The 12,175-nt window shown below is 42.1% G+C and overlaps 1 protein-coding gene across 2 annotated transcripts in view; it reads left to right on the top strand.

Moving 5' to 3' along the window:
* Positions 1-12,175, top strand: part of EYA1 (EYA transcriptional coactivator and phosphatase 1) — a 139,163-nt gene that overhangs the window by 108,755 nt on the left and 18,233 nt on the right. For both annotated transcript variants that reach the window (XM_016216049.2, XM_016216047.2), the window contains exons 12-15: positions 8,699-8,757; positions 8,868-9,028; positions 10,018-10,132; positions 10,249-10,370. In XM_016216049.2, the coding sequence (XP_016071535.2) occupies positions 8,699-8,757; positions 8,868-9,028; positions 10,018-10,132; positions 10,249-10,370 (457 nt within the window). The remainder of the gene's footprint in view (positions 1-8,698; positions 8,758-8,867; positions 9,029-10,017; positions 10,133-10,248; positions 10,371-12,175) is intronic.

Below are 12,175 nucleotides of genomic sequence, written 5' to 3'. Positions count from 1 at the left end.
CAAATATATTTAATATAATCATGTGGTAAAGAAGGTATTCATGGTGAGAAAGAAGGAACCCCAAGCAGAGTGGAGCTGACATATATTTATTAACACTGTACGGCTCACTAGGAAGGCTCCATCTTCATGTAATTGCTTTGGAATTCTTTGACGACACGCTCAAGTGATATTATCATGACATCTCATTTTCAATGAGCACATTTTAAAAGGAAATGTAGTATAAGAAAATACTACAATGCTTAAAAACATGCTTTTCATCTTTTCTTTAATTATCATTAATAATAAGCTTGATTGTCCTATAAAGTTTCATTTAGTAATATCAAATATTTACCATAACTTCGTGCATAGGTGAATGCATAGCTTAAGCACTTCCATTTCTCTTTTGCATTAATATGCCATCTGCAGGTACTTTCAGTAAAGATTGTATTCTCTATTTTATGAACATTTGTCTATGCAGAATGATATCGAAATAACTAATATCTTACCTTTGCTGAAACTGCTCTCATTCAAATCCTGGGTTTTGAGTACAGGCACCTACATCTAGCTAATGTAAACATAGTCTAGTAAAATATCTCTCTCATTTAGATAATCCCTACAGGATATTGTAACACTAACTATATTAAAATACTGCTTTGTAAGTAAGAAATAATCATTAAAAGCAGGGTTCATCTCCACAAGTTGCATCTCATTACCAAATCGCAAACATAGATGTTAAAACTCCCCTTAGCAGTTTTTGAGATTTGAAATTTCACCCCGTTGGCTTCTATAGTTGTGTCATCCTGTTCCTGTCAAAACAGATCGGGATATTTAAATATTGGCTCACGATTCGTGTTGGTGCCGATGCTACGCTGAGTAGAGTGGACATTTAAAGTTAAATTTGCCCAGGTATGTTTTAATTCCCCAACTCGCATTTCCCCAAATTGTCAAAAGTAATGGAGTAGATTTCAAAACCTCCCTTTGTTCATCCCCTGTGCCTAGCCACGGGAAACCTGCCCCCTTTCTTCTGCAAGGAAGCTTTGTGCTGGGAAAGCGAGGGCAACCAGAAGGTCAGGACGTGCACCCCAGACAGGCACCAGGCCCTGCCAGCCCAGCCCCGTGCCACAGTTGAGGGGCTGTGAGCCCAGCCCCTGCCACTCCACGTGGCCTTGCCGCAGGCTTGGCCAGTCGTGAGGATGGGCACCTGAGCACCGCAGTGCAAAAGCTCTTTATTATGTCTGGTCTGTCGAGGGCGAGGGCTCAGATACACTTTTAGAAAGCACATTGTAATGATCTCGTTGCACATCAGTAAGTATAAATACACAGGGCATTGATTGAAGTCTCCACTGTGCAGAGAGAAATCCGCAAGTAAAAACCTGGTTCCTGCAAATGTACTAGCTCATGGACAGAATTTCTTAACCACAGAGCCTGACGTACGGAATCTAATTGTCAGTGAATTTGAAGCAGGATTCTTCACCTCTTTCCCACCAAATGGTTTGTTTCTTGACCACCCTTTGCCCCTACATAGAATTTCTGAATCACGTGGAATCTCTAGGGATGACCCATGTTACCTTCTTTTTCCAAAGAAATGATAAAAATATCCAGGGAGTCAGGAGTTTTTTCCAAAAGCCACTGTGGAAATCACTCCCTTCAAAGCTCTGTCACTCTAGTCCTGGTCGCCCTGTAATGCCATATGTACGGTTTCGATCTTCTGTGAGAAAGAGGGGAGTGTGGGCAGGTCCACAGGGGAATGTTTCCCCCCTTTACCTTTTGAAGCATTGCTGACCACTTGTCAAAGCTTTCCGGCAATCGGTGTGAGTTTCTCTCTAACATACTGGAAATACTCCTGTATTCTGTCTAATTAAACCTTTCATTTGTTTAGAAATAAAAGGAAAACTTATTTCTAGTAACGTGTAGATGTCAGAGGTATCCAGCACGTATCTGTACTGTTTAGTGGGGAGTTGGAGTAGGAGATATAATTGCTCGATGACAGATGGGGGAACAGGGGACCTGACTGTCCTTCCCTCCGCCCTGGCCACCTCCAGCTGGTCTCAGCAGATACACTGAGGTAGCGACAGGATGAAACAGCTTGTTCTCCAGAAACTCCTTTCTCCTCCCATTTTTACTTTGTAAAGGAAGGTATTGAAACAATTAGTTGGCAGAATGGTGTTAACTTTCTCCGGGTAAATTTAGAAAATGGGGCAAATAGAGCCTCGGTCAGCAGAATTTGGGCTTGTATAACTCACCTTCTCCCAAGACGTGTTTGTAACATTTTCATATTGTTCCGTTTCATAACATGCAGCCGGCCTCAGAGTCTTCTCAGAGTCTCTGTTTATTCAAAGACTTCAGGTTTACATGGCGTTTATGTTTCTAGTGTCGTGTTCAGGGGTGCAGCACCTCAGCACGCTGGCTGCTACGTCACCGTGCTTGGCGCAGAGAGTGAGACCCATTGTGACTGTCTTAATTCTTTTTATTAATTTTCCTAAACTAACTTGAATGGTAGGGTGTATTTTTACATAATTATGGCACAAGTGAACGTCTTGGGGGAAAAGTACAACCGCTACGGTATCAAAGCAGAATAAATATTTGCAGAAAAATTCAGCCATAACTTAATATTTTGCATATGAGCGCTGTACAAAATCGGAGTTATTCCTGGGGCCTGGTCCAAAAGAACATGTCTGTGGCCCGGCCCTGGAAGGCCCTAGATGATGATGATGGATCAGAAAAAGGTCAGCTTGAGTCGCAGTGCCAAGAATAATGACAGACGCGACCAAAAAGGCAGAATAACAGCGCACCCAGAGTTCTGAGAGCGCGCCTGCCCTTGCCGCAGGCGGGGAGGTCGGACCCCATGCGGCTTTCTTCCCACTCGCAGCACCAGAGCCGGGGTTCGGCTGCTCCACGTGCTGGCCGCTTCTCCCACCGTCCACGTGGGCATTTTCTTACCCACGAGCACTTAGATATCTGGAGCTGAGGGCTGCCAGTCACTGAAGCTTGCTGCTAATTTTATTTTTCTCCTCTGCGAAGCACAGGCCAGGGAACATAAAGGGGGGCCACCTGGGGTACGCCCTGGTCCATTGGCTCATGGTGTTTATCTGGATGATGACTGGAGGGGTCCGTGGTGTAGAGCGGAGGTTTGCACGTACCACCTGAGAGCCTTTCTGATCGTGGCCGTCTGCCCTGATTGTGGCCAAATCCTTGTTCCTGGGCCTCAGACCTCCTGTTTGGCGCATGCTGAGTCAAAGTCACACTAATACCTATGCTTCCGTATCTACAGTTGTGCTTGGTATCTTCCACCCCTGGCAAAGACTCGGCTAGGCTACCGCAATGGCCTTCCTCCGAAGTGCCAACTGTTTAAAGGCCTGGTGCTGAGAAGGGTGGGGGTTCTACTGGAGGAAAGAGGGCTCCCTTCTGAGCTCCAGGCTGGGGGTGGGGCTGTGGTCACAAATGCTGGGCACAGGCAGGCAGGAGTGGGGCAGACACAGGGGAGGATATGTGTGGGAGCTGGAGTCCCCTAAGCTCAAAACAACTGAAAAGCCACAAAGGACCTAGGTCGCAGCCACCCCACGGAGTGCAGCTGTTTACTTTGTGTGAAATTCACAGGGCCTGGGAAGAAACAGTGAGTTGGGGGGTCAGAGACCCAGCGTCTCAGCATTTGCCTTGCATTACTTCTCTGAGTGTTCTTTTTTTTATATCTGTAAAATAGGTTATAACATTAAATACTATTGTTTCACCACAGATAAGTAACATAACAAAAAATAGGAGTCTGTGTGGAAAATAGGAGTCTGCAGAAAACCCACAGAAGTGTAAAATGTGATCTTAATGATCAAGGGATACAGAGTGTCACATGGGACACTGTTGATCAGTGTCAGCAGGGGGCATATCCCTGTGCTGTAGGACCTTGGAAAACGGAGGACCCAGCCTCAGCCTGGGAACAGTAGGCCTAATACAACATGTAATTTGGGTGATTTGTAAACTTTTCCTAGCACTGGCCCCGAGTCTTCCTTAGATCTGTCTGTGCTGTATGGGTGTATGTGCATCCAGTATGCACCCCTCTCCTGTTCACTTGATACAGAGCCTCTGTGCAAAACATGTTGCTGATTTCGACATCCCTTTGGAAGGCCCTTAACAAAAACTAACTTTTTTTCCCCATCTTGGATCCCTCGCCAGCCCCCATACGAGCTCTTGCATCTGTAATTTGAGGGGTAAAGGAAACTATCTTCAAGAACCTTCCCTCTCAGCTCTCAGGGCTCAGGAGCTGCGTAGTTCCTCTCTGTCTCTATGTCAGGTTTGTTTCCTAGCGAGGACAGCTTCTCCATTGAGTGCCACCTCCCCACCCCCACCCCACCCCCACCCCCACCCCTATCAGAAGTAGAGGTCCAGCACTGACAGGCAGGGCTCACAGAGCTATGTTTTGTTTCTGTTCCCACAGCTTCAGTGATTTTGAACCATCTCTAGCAGTTCACCATTAATCTCTTTATTCAGTTGCTTTCATCGCAGAAGCAACAAGGATAAACTGTGGGCCTTGCTGTCCCTCCCTGATCTAGCAAAATATAACTTCAGTTTCTCAGACCTCCGCCACCCTCTTGGACTGATAAAAGTCAGCCACTCAGCAGGAGGATGTTTCTTTGGGTTCCTGGGAGGTTCTGCAGCATTTACCACCGCGGGAGGTTATCGCCTGTGTTAATTAACTTCTGTCTTTTGTGGTGAACTGTAAGTGCCTTGAGGGCAGGGACTCATAACTTGATTAAACTTCAAAAGCCACGCCCCTTGCTGTTACCAGGCAGCCTGCTTAACTCTTCCCCTCCCAATGCCCTCTTTGCCCCACCCCCACCCCGCCCTCCAGCACAGGAGGCTCCCCTGCCTCGGGACTTTTGCACCTGTTCTTTCTTTGCCCTACAAGGCTCTTGCCCTAGATACCTCCACAGCATTGCACATTTCCCTTGCTGCTGTATTTTTTCTTCCTTAGCACTTAACACTGTATGACATATTGTACATTTTGTGTATTTTCTTGCTTTGGAGTATCTGCTCCCTTAGAATGTTAATTCCAAAATGGGAAAGACTTTTGTCTGTTAAATGGTATGTCCTTAGCATCTAGAATATAGTAGCTCATTAATAATTGGATACTTGAATAAGTGACAACCTTTCTAAGCTAAGGCACCCATTAGCCAGCAGGGATGGGTGTTGAGTGCAGAATCTACCAGGAGTTCAGGGAATTGCTACTTCTGCCCAGGTGAGGCCCTAGGCCAGACACTGAAACATGTTAAGGGTCCCTTGGGCATCTCAAGCCTCAACAGAACAGATTAATACATAAAATATGCTAAACTGGCTGAACTGGCCCTGGTGGCCCCTAGACATGTGAATGCTGTCCTAGGTTCAGGAATGACTTGAGCTCCTTAAAACCCAATCATAAAATTTTTGGAAGTTTATTTCAAAAGTACATTTTCAGCACATTCAGTCTTTTTGGAGTAGAAACTTATTTTCCCATGGAATTCTATATGTTCTACCCTCTGTGTATTAAGCACCAAAGTAGGGTTTAGGAACATATTTTGGCACCTAAGAGTATGGAATGCTTCCATCTTCGTCCTCTGTGTCTGGATCCTTCCAGTGGGGCTTTAAACTCTGTTGTTGTTTCGGTGGTTCAAGCCCCTTCTGCTCCCTTCCCTCAGTTGTCTGATTTTTGGATTTAAAACAAATTTGGCAACTAAAAAACAACCAAGTCCAGAAAGCAAAAATGAAAACCTAAAATTAGGCTGTTAAGAAGACAAACAAAAAACAAGATGCCTTCTGGTAGAATAAGAGTGAGGGACAGGGAGTTTCATCCGCTAGGAGAAGACAGTTTCAGGGCAGTTTCATCCCCACAGATGAGACCATTTCAGGGGAGTTTCATCCCCGTGGTGGAGAGAGTTTCATTCCCACGGAGGAGACCAGAGCAGACAGTTTCATGAGGTCAGAATGCAGGGACTGGCAGTGTCTAGTGTGAGAGGGAACCCACGCAGCTCTGCTGTGAAGTATTTCAGTGTCACAATAGTCTCTTATTTTTTCAGGAATTAAAGTTTTTAGTAGGTAAGCATCAAGGTAGTAATATTATAGTTTCTCATTAAAAATGTCTTAAAATCACACATACAGCATATTTCTCAAAACATTTATACCATTATTTGTAAACTCATACAAAGGCTTATAGGTAATGAATCTTCAGTATATACTTTATCAATTCGAAATTTGTACAATCTGGTATTTTTCTGTTAAGTGAAATGAGCAACAATTCAAAAACTCATTTAACAGTGGGTGTGTTTTTAATTCCTGAGGTGTGACTTAGGCCTTTTAAAAATGCTCTGAATTTTTGCATCAGTTGTCATTAAAATCATACTACAGGCTTTCCTTGTTGCCACCACCAAGCTTTGCTTTACTCAAATCACTGAGAAGTGAGTTTGGTATTGACACTTAATTAGGGCTAATCAAGATATTGAACAAAACTCAAATGAGGCCTCAGCCTGGGGACAAAAAGTCTCCAATCCAGCCTGCAGGAGAAAACAAACACAGGATGTGGGGGGGACAATAGCAACAATGGAGTCATTAACAGTCATTATTAGATATTGGCTGCTCTGTTAGTAATGGGGATTTACAAGGGCTTTAGTTTAAGAAAAGCCTCTTAACACCCCGCTTTCCCAAAGAATTCCCCCCACGCCAGAGTCAGCCTAGTAACTTTAGGTCAACTTGGATTCCTTGAAATCAATTCTTTTTCATGTATCTTTTTCCTCATATAGCTCCTCAACTTTCTCCTGTCCTTTCTTCCAAGAGAGAGAATCACTATGGCTTTTTGGTTTTGTTTGTTTGGGGGAGGCTTTTTGAGGTATGCCTTTTCTGTACCTTAACCAGGCACCCTAAAAGAGTTATTTACCAACAACATTTTTAAAAATTGTATTTCTGACTAGATAGATGGCAGAAACTTCTACTCATGACTTAGAAACTCTTCAAAGCCAGAATAAGTATGTTGTTGGAAAAAAACAACTAGCATTCGTCTTCTGAAAGACGATTAAATGAATAACCCTGAGAAGTTCCCAAACATGTTTTCCAGAAACGGCCTGATCTTCAAATGTGAAACTCACCGTCCACATGTGAGGCCTCCTGGACTTGCTTTTCCTTTTTTCTTATCGGAGGTTATAGACCTCAGGAGAGCAGGGGAGGGTTACAAGGTCAAAGTCTTTTCCTCCCTAGAACTCGCTTCTTGCTGGGAGCGGGTTGCCTGGAAAATAGATGCTTTAGAGAAGAGGTTGGGGTCAGGGTTTTAATTCTGTTAAGCAACAGCTGGTTTGAGTTTCCTTCCACTTCTATCTCCTGCTCCCTTCCTCACAAATCCATGGAGAGCAAAGAATTTGTTCAGAAGGAACCGGCAACATAAAAATACACCTTCTGTTTCAGTGGGCGCTTTGCGAATGTCATCTTTGTTGCAAATTGAATGTTAAGCACTATGAGCATAGGCTGGATTTTATAAAATGAACTATATACAGAAATGTGACCAGACCTTTAATCAGAAGACCCTTTTAAAATATAGGATGTGTGCCTGGAAATTTCTCTTAATAGCATTTTTGAACTAAAACTTTTAAGGGAAATAAGTATACTGAAGGCCTCTGGGGTATCTGGGGCCCGACTGCCGAGAGAAGACTCATGACTGAAATATTAAAGCGTGCCAAGTGTGTGTTACTTGTTTCTGGACTGGAGACCTTGTCTGTCTCTAAATTACTGTGCCTTCATTTGTTCAACAAATGTTTGTTGAATTCTGCTTTGCTGAGTTGTGTGAGATCGGTCGTTCCCACAACTATGCATGCTCGGGCTGGGGACCCCGTGGAAAGGTGCGGCTCCTCATGTGCTAACAGGTGCATGAACATGAACTTGGTTCAGTACAGCTTCAGCCCACAGTTACGGCCTCCTAAAGACTTTACACATGGTCTGGGATTTAAAAATCGGGTCTGTTCAAATAACATTTTTCTGTAATAAACTCATAAACCCAATGCTTAAAATGAATACATAATACGAGTGAAACAGTAAAATATAGGAGGAAAAAATAAGTAAATAAACACTGCATGGCTTGATTGTTTTTATTTAGGTTATGAAGTCTCCCATGCTTTTTTCCTCCTACACTTACACACACACACACACACAGAAAGAGAGAGAGAGAGAATAAAACTCACATCTCTCAAATCAATGGCAAACCAGTAACAGATTTTTTTGTCTGGGCTCCTCAGCACACTGGCCTGGGGCTGTGTTGGTGTGTGGCTCGACAGCAATCAGAGGTCATAATTTCATTGGCAGTTAGCATCAGGTTTAATTTTTCTAGCATGTTACATTTGCCGAAATGTCTGGTTTCAGTTATGCGAAGGCATTGACTGAATCAGCTCTGAGCAGCATGATGTCTTCAGGTACCTGAGGTTTATGGAACACATATGCTAATTGTTTTCAATCACTTTCCTTTCTAAACACAAAAATCTGTTTTCTGCAGCTGAATTGCAGTAGTCCTTAATGACATGCTTGCTGCTTATATCAAAAGAGGACCTGAAGTAGGTAAAAATGTCAATTTAACAAGACTGCCACCTACTGATTGACATAGTTGGAAAACAGTCCAATTAAAGTTGTGGGGGGTTTAAATAGTCGTCTGTGGTTAAAAAAAAAAAAAAAAGTAAATGCTTTTTGAAAAATGACATGTAGCATTTTAATTGCATTTTAGGAATGTGACCAAGTTCATATAGATGATGTCTCTTCAGATGACAATGGTCAAGACCTAAGGTGAGCACGTAGAAATGTGAAGTGACTGACTCCCTTTTATAGTTTAGTTGCTCGGCTAATTAAGATAAACTTTCTTTGGTTAACTTTGGGCTTTTCTTGCATCTAAATAGCACATATAACTTTGGAACAGATGGCTTCCCTGCTGCAGCCACCAGCGCTAATCTGTGCTTGGCAACCGGCGTGCGCGGCGGTGTAGACTGGATGAGAAAGTTGGCTTTCCGCTACAGACGAGTAAAAGAGATCTACAACACCTACAAAAATAATGTCGGAGGCAAGTGACTGTCACCAGTGTCTCACTGGGTTAGTTAAGACAGTCTAGATAAAATTCTCAGAGTATCACACACACTTGTGTCATGCTGTTTTTGGATATAATAACTTTTTTTTAGAGCAGTTTTGTCTGACCGGTGATTATTCTGCTGTGATTTAGTGACAGGAATATGAGACTAGAGCCAGCTGCCCTGGCAAGTCTAGTCTAGTCCTGGCTCCATAACTTAATTGTAGGCGCGTGACCTGGAGTACGTTTCTTGACCTCTCTGACATTCAGTTGTCCTTCCAATGAAGTGGATTAACAACCTTTGCACAGATGACTTGAGATGGTGTATAAAGAGCTCCTTCTACGGAGTAGATGCTTGTATTAGTTTGGATATTTTCACTGTAGTTCAAAATAGCTTTAGCGCAAAAGGGAATACATTGGCTTCATAATGAAAATTTAGGGGTGGTGTTGGTTTCCAACCTGGCTAAATGCAGGTGCTCGAATGATGCCATCAGGAACCTCTTCTCTAATTTTTTCCTTTAGGAGTCATTCTAGGTCAGCCCCTCCCAAAAGGTGGCAAAGATGACCACTGGTCCATCCAGGTTTATATGCGACCAGTGCCTACATTGGGTGGAGAAATGTCTTTCGTAATGGATGCAGCAAAAGTTCCAAGACCTACTTTCACTGGTCAAGCCATGGTCATACTCCTACCTGGAAACCAGAGAATAGTGGTGGCTTGTTCCAAACTATATGGTTAGAGGGATGGGTGTGAGTAGGCTCCCCCAAAAGATGACTCTGTAACAGAAGAAGAGATGCTAGGAATGCACAGTCAAGAGATGTTTCCTACAGCACTAAATACTTGTCAAATGAAAGCTAACATGTGAAAAATGACTCAGTACACTATAATGCTTGAGGGTGACAGTAGTAGCAGCATTAAATGTTTATTATTTATAAAGTTGAGAAGAGATGTTGGTAAGGAAGTAGTACATGTGCTTTTAAATCCACAGGTCTGCTTGGTCCAGCCAAGAGGGAAGCCTGGCTGCAGCTGAGGGCTGAGATCGAGGCCCTGACGGACTCCTGGTTGACATTGGCCCTGAAAGCACTCACGCTCATTCACTCCAGGTAAGCTCTCCCCCAGCCACTCATGGTGCCTTTGCTGGCAAAAGAGCTGTACTCTTGCTTGTTCATTGTAGAGATTTATTTTTCAAGTCTTTTTTTTTTTCTTTCTGTTCTCAAAGGACAAACTGTGTGAATATTTTAGTAACAACGACTCAGCTTATTCCAGCATTGGCGAAAGTCCTGCTCTATGGATTAGGAATTGTCTTTCCAATAGAAAATATTTACAGTGCAACTAAAATAGGTGAGCTGCTTTTGTTTTGTATTACAATCGACTCTTCTCCCTCAGGCTAGTAAAAATGGAAGGCATTAAATTGACTTTTTTTTTTTTTTTTCAGAATGCTAGCTGCCAAAAAACTAGAAGAATAATTTAACCAATTTTATTGTCAAAATTGGTCTTAGACATCAGGAGAAATATAAATCATAACCCATGTGTTTTATTTAGAAAATTCCACTTTACTGGCTACCATGAAGACCTACACATTTTAGCTAGAGTCAACTCAGCATCAGTTCTGGATTCTCTTATTTTCCTTCAGGCAACATCCACAAAAATATCTTACAAACTAAAACAAATAGTAGTATAGAAATATACAAAATAGAAATGAAATAATTCTAATAACAGCTTTATTTAAATTATTATTGCTGGAACTATTTTTTGCTTAATTTTAATTCAACATGTGTAAACCACTGAGTTCTCATTTTTGTTATGGGGATACAAAAAAAATTAAGTTCTGGCAAAAAGGAAACATAGCTGGAGAAAGAAGACTAAAGTGAAATTTAGTTAGAATACAAACCAAGGCAGAAAAAAAGTAGGATTAAAAAAAAGACATGGCTCTTACTCTTAGAGAATTCTCTATCTAGCAGGGGAAGCAGACAGCTAAATAACTATAATATGATGAATATGTAAATGAGCATTTATCAAGTATTTATTAGAAGCCCAGAACTGTACTAAGCATTTTACATATTAAAATCAATCTTCATAACCTTGGCATTTTACAAATGAGTAAACTAAAGTTTAGAGACTTAAGTAAATTGTTCAAGTTGATAACTAGTAAAGACAAGGGACAAACTAGATCTCTGATTCCAAGGTCCAGGCACCTTTCCACACCCTAGGGAGTCCTCCCACTAATTGCCTGAACATGCACTTCATGAAGAAGTATTTACTTCCACCCAGGAGAAGGCAGAGGGCAAGTGTTAATGAAAGCTAAAGGGGAAAAAATGACATTTGAGCTGGGTATAGAAGGGTAAATATGAGTATACTAAGCAGATGGGCTTGTGACAGCAAAGGGACAGAGAAATTAAACATGTTCCCTTCTGAGGGACTTGTGAGTGGTCACTAGTGTGTAGCGTTCATGGTAAGCTGAAGCTGGAAAGGTAGACTTGTGTCCAGTCATGAGTGTACTAATATATCACCCTAATGAGATGAATGCTATTTTAGTGAGTCCTGGGGAAGGGAGAGAAGTATCCTGGTAGGTGGAAAAAAGGTTGTTTTTGTCTGCTCAGCTCTAAAGCAAAAGGGGCAAAAATGGAATCCCTGTAAGTCTAAGTCTCCTTCTGACTACACTTTCACACTTCTCCTTCAAAGTACTTGCTAAGTGATGGCTAAAAACTTGTTTGTATAGTTATTTGTTTATAGTCTGACTTCCCCAACAGATAGTTGAGTCTGTCTCTCTCTCATCATTGTAGCTCTAGTCCCCAGCACATAGTAGGTGCTCAGGAAGTGTTTTTTGAATGAAATGTATAAGTAAATGGTTGTTTATTCTGAAGAAGGCTGATACAGAGGTTTTAGACAACTGAGTCAATAATGACACTGTTAATTGATGGGGAAATCAGACTTGATTGGAAAGATAAGGGTGTGATCTTATCCATGTTGAGTTTGAAGAGCCTATGTGATACTCAGATAGCTCTGTGAAGTTGGAAATAATGACTGATGCCTCCTGGAAAGGGCTAAGAAGAGAATGCTGGAAAATTCTTATAAGAAAGAAAGGAATTTATCAAATAGAATAGAATTCCTAGTAGCCCAATAAAACTAAATTTTTATCTGTTCTC

This window comes from Miniopterus natalensis, chromosome 16 (assembly GCF_054644295.1).
Source record: "Miniopterus natalensis isolate mMinNat1 chromosome 16, mMinNat1.hap1, whole genome shotgun sequence".
NCBI classification, from domain to species: domain Eukaryota; kingdom Metazoa; phylum Chordata; class Mammalia; order Chiroptera; family Miniopteridae; genus Miniopterus; species Miniopterus natalensis.
Note: the sequence above shows the minus strand (reverse complement) of the source record. Positions and strands in the feature narration are given on the sequence as shown.